The 21,177-nt window shown below is 37.6% G+C and overlaps 2 protein-coding genes across 2 annotated transcripts; both read left to right on the top strand.

Annotated features, from left to right (window-relative positions):
* Positions 1-3,990: 3,990 nt before the first annotated feature.
* On the top strand, positions 3,991-4,953 carry LOC118829297 (olfactory receptor 11H4-like). The gene has a single exon (XM_036736305.1). It carries the CDS (start codon positions 4,021-4,023, stop codon positions 4,951-4,953), a length of 933 nt encoding a protein of 310 aa, XP_036592200.1. The 5' UTR covers positions 3,991-4,020.
* A 12,562-nt stretch (positions 4,954-17,515) lies between these two features.
* Positions 17,516-18,469, top strand: LOC118829402 (olfactory receptor 11H4-like). The gene has a single exon (XM_036736421.1). It carries the CDS (start codon positions 17,537-17,539, stop codon positions 18,467-18,469), a length of 933 nt encoding a protein of 310 aa, XP_036592316.1. The 5' UTR covers positions 17,516-17,536.
* The last annotated feature ends 2,708 nt before the right edge of the window (positions 18,470-21,177 follow it).

Raw genomic sequence — 21,177 nt, 5'->3', positions numbered from 1 at the left:
AGGTCTTCTGACCTTTTGCAATATCCAGCAGTCATACCAAGAAAAGGAGTTATGTTTTTAAAGTATTGACTATGTGTCATTACCCAATCCTCATCATTCTGAGTTCCTTGCAGGTTAAGTATCAGTCACAAATGTAGCTATTTCGCTATCCATATACTCTGGACAGCAAAACAATGCATCCTGCTAAGTTGTTGAACAACGTAGTATACTGTTCGGTCTTTAGTCTCGGATTTACATATATATGACTAAAAGTAATTCTTTGGAGGAAAAAAATGCTAGAAAATGTTTGTCGTTAAAAGCAGATAAGATAATTCAAGGAGCTAACTTAAAGAAAGAGCTGAAAAAAGAAAATGAAATGCGATCTTATGCAAATTCATTTCTGACCTCAAAAACATTAACTCTAATGTCTCCTCTTGGTTCTATCTCTGTTCTAAGAAAAAGGCATAATCATTACCCCCATCATAGGGAAATTATGTTGGTAGAAAGAGCTCAAGGGAACAAACAAACCCAGGATCTCAGGAGGTTTCACCTAGCAGAATTCAAGCTATTAACAGTCATTCCGTTTCTCAGCTGAGATCTTAGTCAATTTCTGCAAATAGACAATAAGCTGGTTGATCAGCAAACACAGAACAGCCTATCTGGCATCAGAAGAAATCTAAATGAAGGAATACTTTTCTGCTTTGGGGGAGCCCATGATGAGAGGCTCTTATCCTGTCAAAGAAATAACTGATTCATTGATCATTGATTAAAGGCCAGGCAGTTTATCAGCTTGTGGACTCCTCTTTGGTCAACTAATTCTAGCTAAGATCCAGTGTCATTCTGATTATTAAAAGTTAATACTCAAGGTTTGGGGGCAGTTAGCTTTGGGAACCAGAAGAGGAAGAGTAATTTCTTGCTGGAAATGTGTTGGAGAGCCAAGATGGGTCTTTTTTTAGCCATGGCCAGTGAGCCAGAGAGATAGATCCCAAGAGGACAAAACTAGGGGTTATTTAAGTCCTACCTGAAACTCAGACTTCAGTAGGAAGAACAATGAAAGAAAATGCCATATGACTAGAAAAATTTGTTCAGGCCCGAAAATACAGACCTATCAAGGTATAAACTAATAAGAATTCTGTGCAAAAGGGAGATGTGGAAGAAAAATTCTGAGCTCCATTTTTGTCACCAGCCTGTTCTTAGAAAACGAGGACAAAGGGGTAGAGTTTCTTGGCATTCTCCCCACTACAACCAATGTCTTCTTGCATTTTATATTAATCAGGAAAGAAGAATTCCACAATAAAGACTTTTTTAAAGGATGCAAAGTTCATGTTAAAGGTTATCTTAGTTGCTCCAATGGAACTTTTAAAAAATTAATTTTGAGGATGCACCCTTTTTAAAATATTTAATTTTAGCTTTTTTATTTTGAGTTCCAAATTCTCTTCTCTTCAACGCCAACCATACCCACTAAGAAAGCAAATAATACAATACCAGTTATACATGTGAAGTCATGCAAACCATATTTCCATATTGATCATGTTGCAAAAAATGCAAGAAAAATTGAGATTTTTTAAAAATTATGTCTCATCGGTTTTCCATTTGGAGGTGTACAGCACTTTTCACCATGAGTCCTCCAGAATGGTCTTGGATCATTTTATTGATCAGAGTAGCTAAGTCTTTTACAGCTGATCATCATTACACTATTCCTGCTACTATGCATGACATTCTCCTGGTTCTGCTCACTTCACTCTGCATTAGTTCATATATGACTTTCCCAGGTTTTCTGAAAACATACTGTTTGTCGTTTCTTACAGCACAGTAATATTCCATCACAATCACATGTCACAACTTGTTCAACCTTTCTTTAATTGCTGGGCATCTATTCACTCTCCAATTCTTTGCCACCACAAAAAGGGCTACTATAAATAATTTTTTACATGTAGATCCTTTTCCCCTTTCTTTGATCTCTTTAGAATACAGAACTAGTAATATTTCTGGGTCAAAAGGTATGCACAGTTTTGTAAACCTTTCAGCATAGTTCCAAACTAATCTCCAGAATGGTTGGACCAGTCCACAACTACCAACAATGCATTAGTGTCCCTATTTTTCCACATACTCTCCATCAAGGAGATTTTCCATTTCTGTCATGGCAGTTGATCTGTAGGTATGAGGTAGTACCTCAGAATTGTTTTAATTTACATTTCTCTAAGTATTAGTGATTTAGAGCATTTTTATGTGACTGTTGTTAGCTTTGATTTCATATCCTCTGATGATTTATCAATTGGAGAATGGCTCTCACTTTTATAAATTTGACTCAGTTTCCCATATATTCAGAGAAATGGCACCTTTACCTAAAAAACTTGTAAAATTTTTGTATTACCTCATTGACTATGGTACTTTAGCAAAATGTATTTTCCTTGATTATGTATTTTGATTAGGTCTGTTTTTTATTTTGCTTTATCTGAGATAGAATGCTACTCCTGCCTTTTTTATTTCAGCTGAAGTATAATGGATCCTGTTCAAGCCCTTATTTTAATTCTGTGTGTATGTTTCTTTTCAAGTGTGTCTCTTGTAAACAACATATTTTTGGATACTGATGTCTAATCCATTGTGCTATCTGCTTCCATTTTATGGGTGAGTTCACAGTTATATTCACATCACAGTTATGATTACTGGCTGTATATTTCTTCCCATCCTATTTTTTTCTGTTTATCCTTCTCTCTCTCTCTTTTTACCCTGTTCCCTTCTCAAAATTGTTTCACTTCTGACTACTGCATTTCTTAATCTATCTTCCCTTTTATAACCTCTCATTTTCTTTTATACCCTTCCTTTCCTTCTTCCCTTTATAAAAAGATAAATTTCTACACACAACTGAGTGTGTGTATACATACATAAATACATATAAGTATATATGTGTATATACAAACATGTGTGAATATATATGTATGTACATATTTATACACACATATATATGTTCTTGGCTTTTTGAATCAATTCTGATGAGAGAGATTCAAGTGTTGCCCACCACCATCACCCCATTTTCCTCTCTACTGTAGAAGCTCTTTCTTGCACATCTCTTCTGCATGAGGAGAGATGAACCCTTGAAGATGATCTGTCTTCCTGGAAAACCAAGGTTAGGTCCAGGGTGCAACAAAAGGTTCCATCCCTTCATTCAGTCCACAATAAAGCTAAGAGTTTCTTTGGTTAACAAAAGAACATTTCCTATTTAAACATATCCCATGATGACGTGTCTTTCAAACTGGTTAAAGGTAAGCTCAAGATATTTTTCTTTTAATTTAAGTATTCAAAAAACAAAGTTCCTGCACTTAGTCTCATAACCAACCAAATCTATTTGAGTAAGGATTCCTTCCTAACCTTAATTAAGTCAAGGTCCTTAATAAGAATGAAATCAAGGACTTTGGAATAGAACATTGTTTTCTTGGCAGGGATAGTTGAAAAAAGATATTTCATTCAGATTAGACCAAACACTTCAAAATAAAATATTGTTAGTATTTTAGAACGTGACAAGAGTACTTGGTATTATGTGCTGCCACAGAAGAAGGAAAGTAAGCAAATATTTCACAGTAGGAAAAGAATCACAACTAACGTAGAAGCTTTGTAAATTGAATTGTTCACCTCCCTAGCTGTAACTGTACCATACACCCATTAAAAGTTTCCCTTAAATAGCAAATCCTCCTAACCACCTAAGAGGTGGACACAATCTTAATGACCAAGGGGAAGGGAAAACTTATGGTCTTTTTCTTTACAGGGACCTAAGTCTTAAGACTCGAGTAAGCAAGAAATGATGACAAGTTGAAGTCTGAAGGGTGGTACAAGAAAGCTGAAGTATGGGCTGGCTGGGACAAAAAAAAATTAGACTACAGGCTGGATGGAAGCTGAAATTATTAAGGCTGGTTTCCATAAGGCTAAGTTACTAGCCCTAGAAACTCCACAAAAATCAAATTAAAATCCTTGTCCTAGAAATTCCCAAGATAGAAAGCAACTAATGTAATTGTGTCTTCTGTCTTTTCCACAGCTCAGGGACCAATGAACAAGTCAGGAGCACATGCTGTGACTGAATTTGTCCTCCTGGGCTTCCCTGATCACTGGGAGATACAAATCTTACTCTTTTCTTTATTCTTGATAGTCTATATCCTGACCTTGATGGGGAATGGGGCCATTGTCTGTGCAGTGAGGTGGGACCAGAGTCTCCACACCCCCATGTACATCCTACTGGGGAATTTTGCCTTCCTAGAGATCTGGTACATCACATCCACTGTTCCCAGCATGTTACAAAACTTCCTCTCAGAAACCAAAACCATCTCTTTTGCTGGCTGCTTCCTCCAGTTCTATTTCTTCTCTTCCCTTGGTACAACTGAAGTCTATTTTTTGTGCATCATGGCTTATGATCGTTATCTTGCCATCTGCCGCCCACTACACTACCCAACCAAAATGACCTTACAGCGCTGTTACACCTTGATGTCTGTGTGCTGGGTGCTTGGCTTCTTAAGTTATTCTCTCTCTGCTGTACAACTATCCCAGCTGACATTTTGTGGTCCCAACATCATTGACCACATTATTTGTGACATAGATCCATTGATGGCTCTATCATGTGCCCCTGCTCCTGCTACTGAAATTCTGTTCTATATCCTAAGCTCCCTCATCATCATCCTCACCATGTTGTACATCCTTGGCTCTTACATCCTGCTATTAAGAGCTGTGCTGCAAGTCCCCTCAGCAGCTGGCCGGCGTAAGGCCTTCTCCACATGTGGATCCCATCTGGCTGTAGTTTGCCTCTTCTTTGGGAGTCTTATGATCATGTATGTGAGCCCAACATCTGAGAACTCAGGAGAAGTACAGAAGATAATAACATTGTTCTATTCAGTTGTGACACCATTTTTAAATCCCATGATCTATAGCCTCCGAAACAAGGAGATGAAGGCTGCTCTAAGAAAAGTCATTGGAATCACTTCAAATTAACAAGCCACATATGTGAATTTTACATGTGGTTCTATACTCTAACACAGTTCAACAAACATTGATTACATGCTTGCCATGGGCAAAACACTGGAGGAAATACAAAGCTCAATAAAGACAATTGAGAAAGGCACAGTCTCCCACTGTGCTGAAGGTTATATTTCAGGTGATGAGTTGAGAACATCTTCTCAGGATGATTCCTTATCCTTTCATGTACACTATGTCCTGGTCTATCTGAACCTCAACTCAATAACAGAAAGAATCAGGGAGACATTTACTCTTAATTCACTGAGTCAGCCTCCACTCCATTTTCTAAATTGAGTATTGAAAGAGCTCCATCTGTCTGGGTCATGGCATACTGAGCTAACTAGGCTTCTATCTGCTGTGCTCTTCTTGTTACTTGTGGGATTGGAGAAGATTTTCCTGTGAAAGGCCAAAGGCCTTTTCAAGATTTCCAGAGGACAGGAGGCACAAAGGCTGTCTGATCAGGTGTTTCCATCTATCCCATGAAGCAGCTTACCTCTGTAATCACCATTGTCCTCCCTCCCTTCTACACAACTTGCTTAGCAGAGACAGCTCCTCAACTGTTCCTTCTTCTAATTCAGACTTGGCATTCCCAACACAGAGCCTAATCCAGATTTGTGTCCTCGGACTTCCCAGTAAGGCAAGTGTAAAATGAATGAAGACATTGCACTAGGTATCAGCTGGAGTCTCTGGTTTCTCACTTTCCTTTTGCTTGGTGGGCAGGGGAGGTAAATTCAGAGAGAAAACACAAGACGAATCCAAATACAGGCAAAGAAGAAATTTGGGACTCCAGAGGCAAAACTGTCAAACTCCTCAAGCTTTCTAAATGAAAGGAAATTTTGAAATAAGATTCAATTTACTTTTTAAAGGGGAGATGAAAGGGAAAGTCTCTAATTTTAATAGTACTTTTACACTTAATTTCAGAGCCCTAATAGTTTTTCCTTCTCATTATTCATTAATATCAAATTATTTCAATAAATATTTGCTGAATTGAATCAATAGGAAGAATTTATGGAATACCAGTTGTGTTCACAGCACTACCTTGCCCCTTGAGGATACAAAAGAGAGCCATGGCCATTCCTCAATAGATAAAGGATCAAACGATATGAACACTTTTTAAAGAATTGCACATTTTAAATTGTACTAATTGCTATTTGGAAATGTGCTCCATATCAATAATAATACAAACATGCAAATTAAAAGATCGCTGAGGTATTTCCTTTCACCCTGACCAAGATAACAACAAGGGGAATAGTCAACGTTTGAGGGAAGAAAGGGAGACACGTATTGTTGGTTGAGCTGGAATAAGTCCAACCATTCTAGCTAACCATTTAAAATCATTTTTTAAAAATTTAACCTAACTGATCACATTTTTGACCAAATAAATCCTTTCACTAGACATAGGCCCCAAAGAGTTGAAAGACAGAACCAAGAATCATAGCAAGACTCTCTAAAGTAGCAAAATACTGGAAACAATGTGAATGCTCATCAGATGGAGAATACCTGAGTAAACTGTGATATATAAATGTAATTAATATTATTTTACAATATGACGAAAGGAATTCAGAGAAAAATAGGAAGATTTATATGAACTAATGTGGATTAAGAAAAGCAAAAACAGTACACTATGCACAACAACAACTAAAATAGAAAGGAAAATATCTCAAGAAGGAACTTGAGCTCTGAATGATTGAGAAAGGGGGGAAATGATCCTAAAGAACATGCCTGTCTCCTTGTAATAGAAGTGGGGGGCAGGGGGAAGGGTAGGGATATATTAGGGTACAATGTTGTATATATTATTAAATATGGTGATTATGAGGTACTTTTCATAGTTGTTTTCCTTTGTTTCAAAGGAGACTTCAATGGGGGGAGGGGGAGACAACGGTATAAATCTAGAAATACCTGTAATGTAAAAATCAAAGGCATGTTTGAAGAATAGAATAAAAGAATCAGGTAGAACTATTACCTTACAAACATGCCTGATCTTGGAGGTATCATTATAGTTTCACTGATTCTATGCTGTTTGAACTATCCCATTTTGTTTTGCTATAGGCTTCAGGAAGAGACAGCATTTTTATATAATCTACTTGCCTTATTTATGCCTTTGGCCATTTACTGAAGCAATATGATTTTAGAAACTAAAATTGAAAATCTACTTGGGGGGAACTATATAGACTGAGGTTTTGATTTGGTAGAACTTCTGACTCTCTTGCCTCCATGTTTTGAATATTTTATTTTTTCCAATTATGTGTAAAAATTTTTAACATTCTTTCTGTAAATTTTAAGTTCCAAATTCTACCCCATCCTCCCTTCTCTCCCTGATATGGAACACAATTTGATATAGGTTATACATGTGCAGTCATTCTGTGGTCCCAACATTATTGAACATTTTATTTCTGACATAGACCCACTGATGACCCTGTCATGTTTTCCTCCTGCTGCCATGGAAATTCTGCTCTATATCCTAAGCTCCCTCATCATCTTCCTCCATATACTCTACATCCTTGGCTCTTACATTCTCCTTCTAAGAACACTGCTGCAAGTTCCTTCAGGTGCTGGCCAACATACAGCCTTCTCCATACATGGATCCCATCTGGCTGTGGCCTGTCTCTTCTTTGCGAGCCTGTGATCATGTATGTGAATCCAACATCTGAGAGCGCAGGAGAAGTACAGAAGAAAACAACCTTGTTTTATTCAGTGGTGATTCTCTTCTTAAACTTCCTGATATATATAGCCTTTGAAACAAGACAAAGGATACTCTAAGGAAAGTCATGAGGGTAATTTTAGAATAAACATTAACATATACGAATTTTATGTGTCGTCCATTAGTCTAATGACTTCAACAAACATTAACCATATGCTTGTTATGAGCAAGATATTGGAGGAGATACAAAGATAAATAAAAAATCATTGAGAAAAGAACATTCTCCCACTAGCCTGAAGATCATAATAATTCCATGAACTGAAAGAAGGCATCATCCCAGGAAGTTTTCCCATCCTTTATCCATTCATGTCTGTCCTGGTCCATTTGAACTTCAGCTGAGTGACATTAAGAATAAAGTAGAACCATTAACTGTCAAATATAGACGATCTTATATGTGTCAAAATGATAATATTGATTCTGTACTATTTGGATTGTCCTTTCTATTTTGACATCGGCATCTGACAAAAGACACATTTTTATATAATCAACTCATCCCATTTCTTCTTAGCACCATTTGCTGAAGCAATATGGTTTGGAAAGCTAAAATAAAGAAACAAAACAGATTTATAGTGTAGGATGCTAAACATGTCTTCTTCATTAGGAAACAGCCAGGGGTATGCTGGAGGTTCTAAATTTTTAGCTTATCAGTCTACTCCCCTATATCTCCACTCTGCTTAATACCCCTCTAGCATTACAAAACATTATTCAGTCATGTCTGACATTTTGTGACCCCATTTAAGGTTTCCTTGATGAAAGACATTGGAGTGCTTGTGTCATGTCCTTCTCTGACTCATTTTACACATGAGGAAACTGAAGCTATCAGGGTTAAGTGACTTGCCCAGGGTCGCAAAGCTAGTAAGTATCTGAGGCCAAATTTGAATTCACAAAGATGAGTTTCCTGACTCCAGGCCATGCACTTTATTCACTGTACAATCTAGTTGCCCCTCTATAAGCTGATACTAGCTATTTAATTAGGGGAATGATCATGACATAGGTTAGGATTAATTCAATTTTTCTGAAAGGCATTTTAAAAATTATATGATCATCATGGTTTGGCAGAAATGAAGAAAATCATAGAGATAGAGTAAGAAATGAAAAAATTACATGTAGGGCTTATAACCTTAATTTTGTGGGATACAGTTAATGATGGAAATTTGCACTTGAAAAAGCAACTAAGAGAAGATTCTGGGAAGATGGCAAAGTAGGTCATAAAATCCCAAGCTCTCAAAATTTTCCCCCACAGAAGAGATGAAATAGCAGCTCAAGGCCAATGTTGAGCAGTAAAAATAAATATGAGTAGGGGCAGAACAGGGGTCCTCCTGGGCCAATTGGAGAAGATCTGAAGACAAGTTCCAGGATGAGGTTTGGTCCCTATGAAGAATAAACTCCTCCAGACTACATCCTAGGTGCACGTAAACAAGAATCCACAAGCCCTGGGGTTTGCTGGGTTGGGAGGCTGCCTCTGCCCCAGCCACAGGAACTTTTACCCCAGGACAGTGAGGGGGGTTGGGTGTCTGAGCTAGGGAAGATTGAAGGAACCTCTGCTGACAAGGAACACTAGGCCTGGAAGGGCTGCAGAGATGCAGCAGGGGCAAAAAGGAATCAGCACACACTCAGTGAGTGCAGAAGCAGTAGGGCAGATGCCACTGGCTGTGGGCACTTACAAGAAGAGGGAGGTGTTGGTTCCAGTTACAAGGCCAAGGGGAAAACTGAAGAAGGATCTGAGGCCAGAGGCACCATCTCCCATACCCCAGGACTAGAGGTAATTATAAAAACTGAGCTACTATGAATTAAAAAAATGCATAGGCAAAGGAGAAGAAATTCAACCATAGAGAGTTACTATGGGAATAGAGAAGACTAGGGTTCATCTTCAGAGGAGGATTTTGAAGTATACATCCTCTTCTACCCCAAAAAGTAATGTCAAATGGTTACTTGCTCAAAAAGAATTTACAGAAGAACTTTAAAAAGACTTTAAAAATCCAATGAGAGAGACTGAGGAAAAACAAAAAAAAAATAACAAGAACAATCCAAGAAAAACAAGATTATGAAAATAAAGTCAACCAATTAGAAAAGGAGATCCAGAATACTAAGGAAGCAATCAACTCCTTGAAAATCAGAATCAGGCAAGGGGAAGCCAGCAAAGTTATAAGAAATCAAGAAATAATAAAACAAAATATAAAGAACGAAAAAATATGAGAGGATATGAAGCATCCCATAAGAAAAAGAACTGATCTAGAGAACAGATCAAGAAGAGAAAACATAAAAATAATTGGGCTACCTGAAATCTATCATCAAAAAAGAAGTTTGATACAATAATACAGAAAATAATGAAAGAAAATTGTCCTGAAGCATTAGAACAAGAGGGGAAAGTAGAAATAGAAAAAAAAATCCACCATTTGCCACCTCAAAGAGACCCTATGAGGTAAACCCATAGGAATATTATAGTCAAATTCCAAAACCCCCAGCTCAAGGATAAAATAGTATGAGCAACAAGAAAAAACAATTTAAATATGGTAGTGCCACAATTAGAATCACACAAGACTGAGCAGCAGTGACACTAAAAGACTGCAGGTCTTGGAACACTATATATCAAAGATCAAAAGAACTGGGGTTCCAGCATAAAATATCATACCTATCAAATATCAAATGTATCAAAGCTAAACATGATCCTGAATGGAAAAAGTGGACATTTAATGAACTGTTAGACATCCAGGACTTTGTTTTTTTTTTTAAATTGCACTTAATAGAAGATTTGACATACAAGAGTCAAGAGAAATATAAGGTGCAAACCAAAGACTAATTGCAAGAGACTCAATAAGGATAGACTGCTTACTTTTTATGTATATAAAATGTAAAACCTATATCCAAGATTGTTATTAGTAATTGGTTAGTTCATAAGAAATACTGGGGTAGACCTGAGTGTGATGTGACTTAAAAAATAAAACCATCTAGGAACAGCTAAAAAGAGTAATTATTTTATACAAATGAGATGAAAAAGGAAGAAGCAACACAGAGGGATTAGATGGGGGAGGCAGGCTATTAGTTCTGGAAACATACTTTCATCAGGAATGGGTTCAAAAGGGAATAATATGCATATATATGTGTGTGTGTGTGTGTGTGTGTGTGTGTGTGTGTGTGTGTGTGTATAAAACTCTTCTAAATTCAGAAAGAAATAAAATGTTAAGGGGATAGGGAGGAGGGTGAGAATAAGGGAGGAATATCTAGAGGGGCAGGTGAGGGAATAGTTTGGAGGGGCATAAAAGGGTATTTAGATTAATGGGAATGGGAAGACAAGGGAGGGATCCTTGGGAGGAAAAGGGAGGGATCTTTAGAGGGGAGGGTCAGGGAATAGGTCAAAGGGGAGTATAGAAGGGTATTTAGATTTAAGGGAATGGGAGGAAAAAAGAAGGAACCTTGAAGGGGGATTAGATTAAGTAGTAGGAGGGCAAGGTAGAGGGTAGAAGTAAAGTTGAAGAGTTAAAAGGGATAGGAAATAAGAGATAATCACGAACATAAAAACAAAGATCAGAAGTAGAGTTTGTCAGGGAAAGTATATGTCTATGTATGTATGTACGTATAAGTATGTGTATCTATATATCTATAGATATATCTATGCATAAATATATCTGTGCTTAATCATAGCCTTCAAAGTGGGGGGGGAAGCGGGGGGGGGAAGAACAAAGTAATAAGTATACAGCAGAGAGAAAAAGAACATTAACAAGGAAGCAAAGAAAAATGGACAGCTCTCAGTACAACGCATAGTACTCACAAAGGTTTTCTTGAAATGTAAATTTATTGCTATATATTTTGAATCCTCTCTTTCTGCTGTGCACATGACATGCTTTCTTCTCTTATGATGTATTTAAGTTTCTATGTTTAAATTTATAATATGTTTCTTTTTCTTTTCTTGTTGTGTATTTAAGTTTTAGTAATAATAAAAAGTGACTAAAAAAATTCTGTCACCAATTTACATCATTAGAAGGCAGAAGTGTGTGAGGCAAACATTTCATCAGGCAGTGAAGATACCGGTGGATCATTAACCTTTTCCTTATTCCCAAGAGACAATGGATTCTCAGTAGACTGCTCTCCCCTTTAAAAAAAAAGGAAGCTCTCCTGAGATCCACCAAGATAGTTCCTCAAGCTTTTATCTACTTCATTGTATCTAGTTACACCAAAGGAGCCAATGTACACCCAGATTGATGAGGGAGGTGGTGCTAAGGCAGGAGGGATATTTAAGGGAGCAACTAACAATGCCTGAGAAGAAACCTGGGACTTCAAAGAAATAATTTACATGAAATATAAATCAAGTCCTGTGGGAGACTGACTCTCTGCCATCTCCACAACCCCCTTTTAAATCCTCTTCATCAGGAATCAGATTCCAAGAGTTTTGAGCTATTAATTTTTTAAAAACAAACATCATATATCACTCACTGAACAACTTCATCTATCTGACCAATAAGGGAAGGGGTCCAGAAAGGTCACTCAGGTTTTTCAGAAGTTTCTTCTTCAGTCCAGACTAGAAGTGCCAACCACCAAGTAAAGACAACATCTAAGCTGGGGATCATCTGATCATCATTTTTCTACTTTCTACTATTCACTAATTCCTGGAAGGAACACAGCATACTCTGTTGCTGTACAATCTATTCTGTATTCCATCAGAGCTGAGAAAAGGAAAGTTCCAAAATTAATGCCATGATTAGTACAAAGCTTTCTAAGATGTTGAGTGACAATTAAGTTTGGATTAGAGGTCAGAAGAAAGCCCTACAGAGTGCAGAATGCAGAGTGCTTAGTTTCAGGTGAGTGGATGAATCATTTGAATGGAAAGCCTAAACTTAGTGTTTCTCTTCTCGTCTCTTGCCATGACTGTTTGATGAGGAGACCATAGTGGGTAGCCATCTTTGCTTTCCACGCCTCTACATTACACAATTCTTCCTAGGGAAATCTGAGTTATATCTATAGTTAATCTCTGTAATTCTGGAATGCTTTGAGACCTACAATTCTTATGTATCACTGTACATTTATATAAATATAGGCTTGTTACAGTAGAGTTTTACTTAATTTGGAAATTGGCATTCTCAGCAGTCCTCCCAACATTGAGCTCCAACAAGATATTGTTAATATTGAATATTCATTCAAAAGTCCATGAGTGATCCTCAGCTTTAGAATCCCTTCTTCCTGAATGAAGTCATAAGGCATAATTCATGACATATAAACAATACATAGAAACTTATTAGTACAGAATTTATCATTAAGAGACTGTGTTGATTTGCAGTACCCAGTAATTGGCTTTGAAGGATTTTATGATGCCTTCAACTTATGTTTCAGTAACATTCCCCCCATTATGACTCCCTGTCCTATTTGATAGTTTCAAGTACAGATGATCTTCCCCTTTGTCAGCTTATTCCTCTATACTGATTTGTTGCCTTTGCTGAGTGTCTATGTTTCCTGCTGCCTTAACCCCAGATTAAATTGTTCCTAAATTATATCAACTCCGGAAATACAATCTAGGCAGTCCATTCAGTTTTCCTATGAGAAATCGTGTGATATACAGATTTATAGAGAAAATACACTTAACTCTGAACACCCAGTTGGAAAGATACCTTTCATATTTCTATATAAAATTATAAGAAAGAATAGAACTTCACCAGTAGGTTTGGAAAGGAATGACCATATTGAGAAAAGAAAGCAGCATACCTCAAGGCACCAAGCTGAATAAAAGTGCTAGGCATGTTCAAAGAGGGGTAATAATCAGTTTGACTCAAGAATAAGAGAACAGGTGTGCTGAAAAATGTTTACAAATTTGTTGGGGGGCACAATACTCCTTTAGCTTAAACAATACTGTTATCATTCTCTCCAAGAGAATTTTAGATAGTCAGCAAAACAATAAATCAAGTCCTGATGGATACTGTCTGCTGACTCCCAAGTGTAAATGCTCACAGTAAAAACTGAACTATCCTCTGATCTGGTTCTAGCACAACACTGTGAGTAGGAGATAAGGCTGTTGTTGCTAGAACAATGAAAAGGTAACCCTGCTGATCTTCTTTGGGGCAGGAACCCAGCTCATATAGTCACAAGATCAGGAGAGTGCCCTGGTCTCTCTGCTAGGCTATAGTCTTTTATTAACCAGAAAATTGTAGTAGTAAGCCACAACCGATGAATTAATGATATAGTTTCTGCTGGTCTTCACAGTACTATGAATGCATAGGAAGCAAATATAAGGAGAGAGATGAAAAGATTTCAGCCTTGTGTTGAGATGAGACAACACATCTCTATCTATGTTGGGTCCTAAATTCTATTCCCTTTTGTATATGTTTGCATGTATATCCTGCTAGCATGATTTCCCTCCAGAGAAGGGAGTTAGCAATTATGTAGAATTTACTATGTGCCCAGAACTTGGCTAAGTTCTTCTTACAAACATCACTTCATTTGATCCTCACAACAACCCTGCAAGTTGGGTACTATTATTATCACCATTTACAGTTGAAGAAACTGAAGCAAACAGCAGTTCAGTGACTTGCCCAGGGTCACACAGCTAGTAAATTCCTCAGGCCAAATTTGAACTCAAGTCTTCCTCACTGTAGGCCTAGCACTCTATTCAGTGCACAATCAGCTGTCCCTGAAGGTAAGGTATCCAGATGAGTATATGCTGTGTGTTCCCCAAATTGTTTCCTGAATTATGGTCCTTTTGTCAAACTGTACTGATCTGCGCAGAGTTAACACAGTTATCTTTCAAAAGTTGTGGTTTCAAGCTCTGCAGAAGCCTGATAAGTACATTCTTAGACCATTTCTTTCTTTTTAGATGTGCCAGTCATGTGTCATCCAGAAAAGTAGATTAGGCTTTGAATACCAACAAGGATAAGGAATTCAGAAGCATAGCCTGTAAGAACTGGAAAGGACTTTGGTGATCAATAGGTAACAGGAAGTCATAAGATCGTTGGCAGTAGCATGACACAATCTCTGTAGGACTGATTGGGGCTAAGAGAGACAGGAGTCAGGAAGACAAATTAAGAAGCAATTATAGTCTAATCAATAGGTAATGAAGACCTGTACTGCTAAAGTGGTAGTGGACTCAATTGGGTATCTTACCCCATAGGAAAGATGGAGGAAGGAGATAAAAAAGGGGGAATGATAGAAGGGAGGACAGATGGGGGGAAAGCTAATCAAAAACACACTTTCATAAAGGTCAAGGGAGAAAATTGAATAAAGTGGGATAGGACAGGAAGGAGCAATATATAGTTAGTCTTTCACAACATGAGTATTGTGGAAGGGTTTTACATAATGATACGCATGTGGCCTATGTGGAATTGCCTTCTTAGGGATGGTGGGTGGGGAGGGAAGAGGGGAGAGAATTTGGAACTCAGAGTTTTAAAAGCAGATGTTCAAAAAAAGTTTTTGCATGTAACTACAAAATAAGATACACAGACAATGGGGAATAGAAATCTAACTTGCCCTACAAGAAAGTAAGGGAAAAGGTGATGGGGGGGACTGGGGTGACAAAAGTGAGGGCTGACTGGGGAACAGGGCAACCAGAATATATGCCATCTTGGACTGGGGGGGCGGGTAGAAACGGGAAGAAAATTTGTAATTCAAACTCTTATGAAAATCAACACTGAAAACTAAAAATATTAAATAAATAAATAGTCCCAAAATAAAATGAAATAAAGTGGTAGTGGAAATTGAAAGGAGAGGACAAAAGTTATAAGGAAGGGGTGGGGGGAGGAGCAGGAGAGTATTTGTTACATAGCAATTCCACCCCAAAACCTTCTGGGAGTTTTAGTGAACTACAACCTAAATAAATTAATGGTATGATATTCAAAAGTTACTCATTCAGTATGGAACTGCATCCAGAGAGACACAGCATACAAAAATCATTGTCTAAAAGTGAGTCTCCCCTGGTCAGATCATTTCTGAAATAGTATGGTTAGTTCTTGGTGCCACATATTAGAAAAAAAAATTGGATAACCCGCAGAGCACCCAGAGGAAGGATAATGACCATAACGGTGAAGGACCTCAAGATAATGCCCCTTGGTTAAAGATCTTGCCAAGGACTATTTAATGGAACCAAAAATGCTAAGACAGAAGAAGAAAAGCATTTTAAGAATTATCACAGGTGAAAGACTTATTCTATTTGGCAGCAAAGGATAGAATAAGAAGCACAGGCAAAGTCCTTAAGAAGGGATTTAAGCTTGACATTCATTGGGAATTCACTATTTGTGCTAACCATAAAGTAGATTGGACAGTCTCAGGAGAGAACAGGATACCCCTTGTTGGAGGTCTTCAGACCACTTGTGAGGTACGTTGTGGTGGGGATTCATGTTCACATGTGGGTTAGACCAGTGGTGTCAAATTCAAATAGAAATGGGGCCACTAAATCATATAGAAGGATCCTTGGGGCTGCATATTGACTGGGGGAAAAAGACATAAATTAACATTATCAATGTTTTATTGTATTTTTCTTTATTTGTTAAATGTTTCCCAATTACATTTTAATCTAGTTCCTGCCACACTCAGGAAGTCTGTGGGCCTCATGCAACCAGTAAGCTAGGTGTTTGACACCTCTGGATTAGACCACATTAGATGGCCTCTGTGGTCTCTTTCAGTTCTGAGGTTCTGTGATATGGTGACATTTACTTCACAGACAACTTTTCAGAAATAGTTGTTCTGAAAAGTATTATACACTTTATCAGCCAGGACACAGTAAAGGATACATTTAATTGTCAGCAGAAAATTGTGCTGAACATTGTGTTTCATATTTGCTTAGTCATATGGAAAATGTATACGCTGTGTACTATGAATCATTGTCTTTTGACTTATTAGCATTAAAAGACTCTGTTAGACTTCTTAAATACTCAAAGCTAAACATTGTAAGGATGTGTTTGACTATAAAAGTATTGATTTGTAGTATGTTTAATACGCATTAGCTACATTACGAGGGATGACTTGATAGAAAGAATGCTGAATTCGGAGTAAGGACCCAAATTCAAATCCTGCCACCAGTATTACTAGGTCTGTAATGTGGACAAGTAAATTTACAGCTCAGGGTCTCAGTTTACTCATCTTCAAATTCAGGATAATAATATCTATGGAACCTAACTCTAAATATTGTTTTAGCAAATGAGATATATTTAAAGTGCTAGGTACAATTCAGCTATTGTTATGAAATTAAATGGAAAACCTGATAAAATATAAAGTCCTTAAGATCCGTAATTAGTTCATTTTTGTCTTTTCATTCAGATTAGACCAATCACTGCAGACTAAAATACTGCCAAAATATCACTTGCTGATGTTTCAGAAAAGAGGCCACTGAGCTAATGAAAGAAAGTAAATGTTTCACAGTATATAAAGAACCACAACTAACCTAGATGAAACTCCGAAAACTGGGCTGTTAATCTTTCTGTAAATAAACCCTACCTTCACTACAAGTCTCCCTTAAACTATAAATCTTCCTTAAATACCTGAGAAGCTGCTACAATTTTCCTGAAGTCTTTTCTCTGCAGGTACCTGAGTCTTGGGTATCACGCCAAACAAGAAGTGATGGCTACTTGAAGTCTGAATTTGAGGATCAAAGGAGGAATGCTTAGCCCAGGCCTGCCACAAAGTAGTCATTTAATAAATACTTATTCCTTTCTCCTCTTCCTTGAATGGGGCACCAGAAAAGCTGAGGCCTGAGTTTGCTGGAAAAATAGACAGGCTGTGGGTGGAGAGGAAGACGGGATTATTATAAACTGATTTGTATATTACAAGATATTTATTCTACAGATTCTACAAAGTCCTCATTAAAATCCTCATCCTAGTAATGTCTAAAATGCAAGGCCACTGTTGTGATAATCTTTTCTCTTTTCCACAGCTTGGAGTTCAATGAACAAGTCAGGAACACACACTGTGACTGAATTTGTCCTCTTGGGTTTCTCTGTTCCCTCGGAGACACGCATCTTACTCTTTTCTCTTTTCTTCATAGTCTATATCCTGACCATGGTAGGGAATGGGGCCATCATGTGTGCGGTGAGGTGGGACCAGAGTCTCCACACCCCCATGTATATCCTCTTAGGGAACTTTGCCTTTCTGGAGTTCTGGTATATAAACTCCACTGTGCCCAGCATGTTAGAAAACTTCCTCTCAGAAACTAAAATCATCTCTCTTGCTGGCTGCTTCCTCCAGTTCTATTTCTTCTCCTCCTTGGGTACAACTGAAATCTATTTCCTGTGTATTATGGCTTATGATCGTTATCTTGCCATCTGCCACCCACTACACTACCCAACGATCATGACCCTAAAGCACTGTTGCACCTTGATGTCTGTGTGCTGGGTGCTTGGCTTCTTAAGTTATTTTCTATCTACTATCCAGCTTTCTCAGCTATCATTCTGTGGTCCCAACATCATTGACCACATTATTTGTGACCTAGATCCATTGATAGCTCTATCATGTGCTCCTGCTCCTGCCACTGAAATTCTGTTCTATATCCTAAGCTCCCTCATCCTCTTCCTCCCCATACTCTACATCCTTGGCTCTTACATCCTCCTACTAAGAGCTGTGCTAAAAGTTCCTTCAGCTGCTGGCCGGCGTAAGGCCTTCTCCACATGTGGTTCTCATCTGGCTATAGTCTGCCTCTTCTTTGGGAGCCTTATGATCATGTATGTGAGCCCAACATCTGAGAACTCAGGAGAAGTACAGAAGATAATAAGCTTATTCTATTTAGTGGTGACACCATTCTTAAATCCTCTGATCTATAGTCTCCGAAATAAGGACATGAAAGCTGCTCTGAAAAAAGTCATGGGGATAGCTTCAGCATAAACAAAGCTGCATACATGAATTTTACATGTGGCTCTATGTTCTAATGACAGACAATTTAATTCAACACACAGTGATTAAGTGCTTGCCTTCAGCAAAACAATGGAAGAAACATAAAGATAAATAAAAGACCATTGAAAAAGGAATATTCTTCTCCTACTACTCCTGAGGATTAGGAGCTAAGATATCTTCTGAAAAAGATCCCTCATCTTTTTATGTCTTGCCTTGACTGTCCTGGTTCAGCTGAACCTCAGCTGACGGTAAGAATTAAATAAAATCATTACCTTGCTAATCGTGTGCTATTTGGATTGCCCCGTTCTATTTTGCTATCAACTGCTGGAAATTGACACATTTTTATACTATCCACTCATGCTATTTGTGACTGAGGCTATTCACTGAGGTGACATGATTTTAGGAGTTAAAATTAAAAATTAACTGAAAAAATAAAAGAGGCTTTGATCTAACACAACTACAAGTTGACTCCTTTGCATGATTTGTTTAGAACTATTATAAATTGTCTTAGTGAATACAAATTTTCTTCATCAACAAGAGAACATTTTACTGTACAAAGAACAAAAAGTGATTGTTTATGAAACCATGAATTTCTTTAGGGAACAATTTAGTGGTTTGCTTTTTTTTGTATGTGACTCTCAAAGACACACATACCATTCATTTGAATCCAAAAAAAAGATTTTCAGTCACATCCTACACTTTAGTGACCCCATTGGGGTTTGTTTGACAAAGATTATGGAGTAGTTTGCCATGTCCTACTCCAGCTCATTTTATAGATTAGCAATCTGAGGCAAACAGAGCTAAGTGACTTGCCCAGGGTCACACAGCTAGTAAGTGCCTGAGGCCAGATTTGAAGTCAGGAAGATAACAGAGCTCTACCCACTGAACCACCTAACTGTGAAACCAAATTAAAACAAAATGGTCCCTGCCAAAAAAAAATGGTCCCTGCCATCAAAGACTTTACATTTTGCTAAGGCAACAAACACATAAAAGGTTCTTAAATACAGAGGATTCATAAAATTATACAAAGTAATTTCAAGAAAGAGAAAGCCTTAACAACTCGGGGAGATAAGAAAAGGAACTAGAACTCTATCTTGAAGCTATGACTTTCAGGAGGTAGAAATGAGGATGTAGTATTTCCCAGATGTGAAAGATTGCTCGTACACTGAGTCTTGGTGGAGCCTCCCTGTACCTCTGGCACTAGAGATTTTGGTGTAGGATGCTAAGTCTCTTTTCTACTGGGAAACTATCAGGTCTGTGCTGGAAGCTGTTAAATTTTCAGCATAAGCATTTATACCTTGCAAAATTGGCAAATAAATTTAGGGATTGATTTATTGTTTTGTTGATTTCTAGACTTTAAAAAGAAATGAAGAAAATGTGAATCCTACAAATTAAATTTAAAAGTGTATCATGGGGGGCAGCTAGGTGGTGCAGGGAGTAGAGCACCAGCCTGGAGTCAGGAGGACCTGAGTTCAAACCCAGCCTCAGACACTTGACACACTAGCTCTGTGACCTTGGGCAAGTCACTTAACCTCAATTGCCCTGTCTTCCCCTCTCCAAAAAAAAAAAGTGTATCATGAGTAAATTTTTCTTCAGAGAGCCTTTGGTTAAACATTTACCAGCAGACCACTGCTAACAAACCAACTGTTCTCTTTTCTTATTCTTGGTTTCACACAATATAAGCAACAGTAAGCCTAGAAAATAAAAGATGTCCCATGGCTGCTTTGGGAACCAAGAATTGACTTGCCAAGGTGGGGGACTATAAAAATGTTAAATGGTTACTGTGTGCATAGGTTACACTTATCTCTTCTTCTCTGTGATAAATGAATACTTATTGGATTGGTAGAAAAGAGGGGTTTTGGAAATGATTATGATGGAAAAAGAAAAGTCATACAGCATTAATTTTAAAAAGATTAAAAATGCAAGAAATTCATATTGAGAACTTACTTATGTTTTCAAAAACACTGAAATTCTTTTAAAATAATAAACAAAAACTCAAACATCATGCTCAAAAATTGAATGCAACTTTCTCTCTTCCCCTATTCTTACTAAATGATGAGCCCTCCCTTTCCATTTTTCTTAATGGTGTATTTTATGAAACTTCTTGTAGGCAATTCATCATTGGTAATATACTTTAACCTACTCATACTTACCATGCCTCTTTCTGTTGTCCTTTGGGTCACTTGCAATTGTGATTCATTGTACACTCTATTGTTTCCTAATTTCCAGATGGATAGTATTCATCTCCTGAAGATAATTGGTGTTAAAAGGATGAGTATTTATGTCATGGAAAAGCTTGGGATTGTTAAAAGCACCACATAATGGTCCACATGAAATACAACCCATTCACCTATTCAATTTATGGACCAGACCATCCTCAGTGCTAATATACAAAAGACAGACACACACAGGGAGGGAGAAAGAGAGAGAGAGAGAGAGAGAGAGAGAGAGAGAGAGAGAGAGAAATAGAGACTGAAACAGAGACAGAGAGACAGGCTAAATCAATGAACAGCTTTTTGAACTACATAACATAATCTGTGGCCTATTAGCTCCATTTTTTGTAAGAGGCCATGAATCTTCAATATTCTGGGCCTTGACACAAGCAGCACAATATTATTTACAAATAAGAACTTCTGGAAGACCCTACAATCCATTTCAGCTCTGCAAAGGAATACTACATGATAGTAGCAAAAATCTTT

The sequence above is a fragment of the Trichosurus vulpecula genome, chromosome 8 (genome assembly GCF_011100635.1).
Source record: "Trichosurus vulpecula isolate mTriVul1 chromosome 8, mTriVul1.pri, whole genome shotgun sequence".
NCBI classification, from domain to species: Eukaryota; Metazoa; Chordata; class Mammalia; order Diprotodontia; family Phalangeridae; genus Trichosurus; species Trichosurus vulpecula.
Note: the sequence above shows the minus strand (reverse complement) of the source record. Positions and strands in the feature narration are given on the sequence as shown.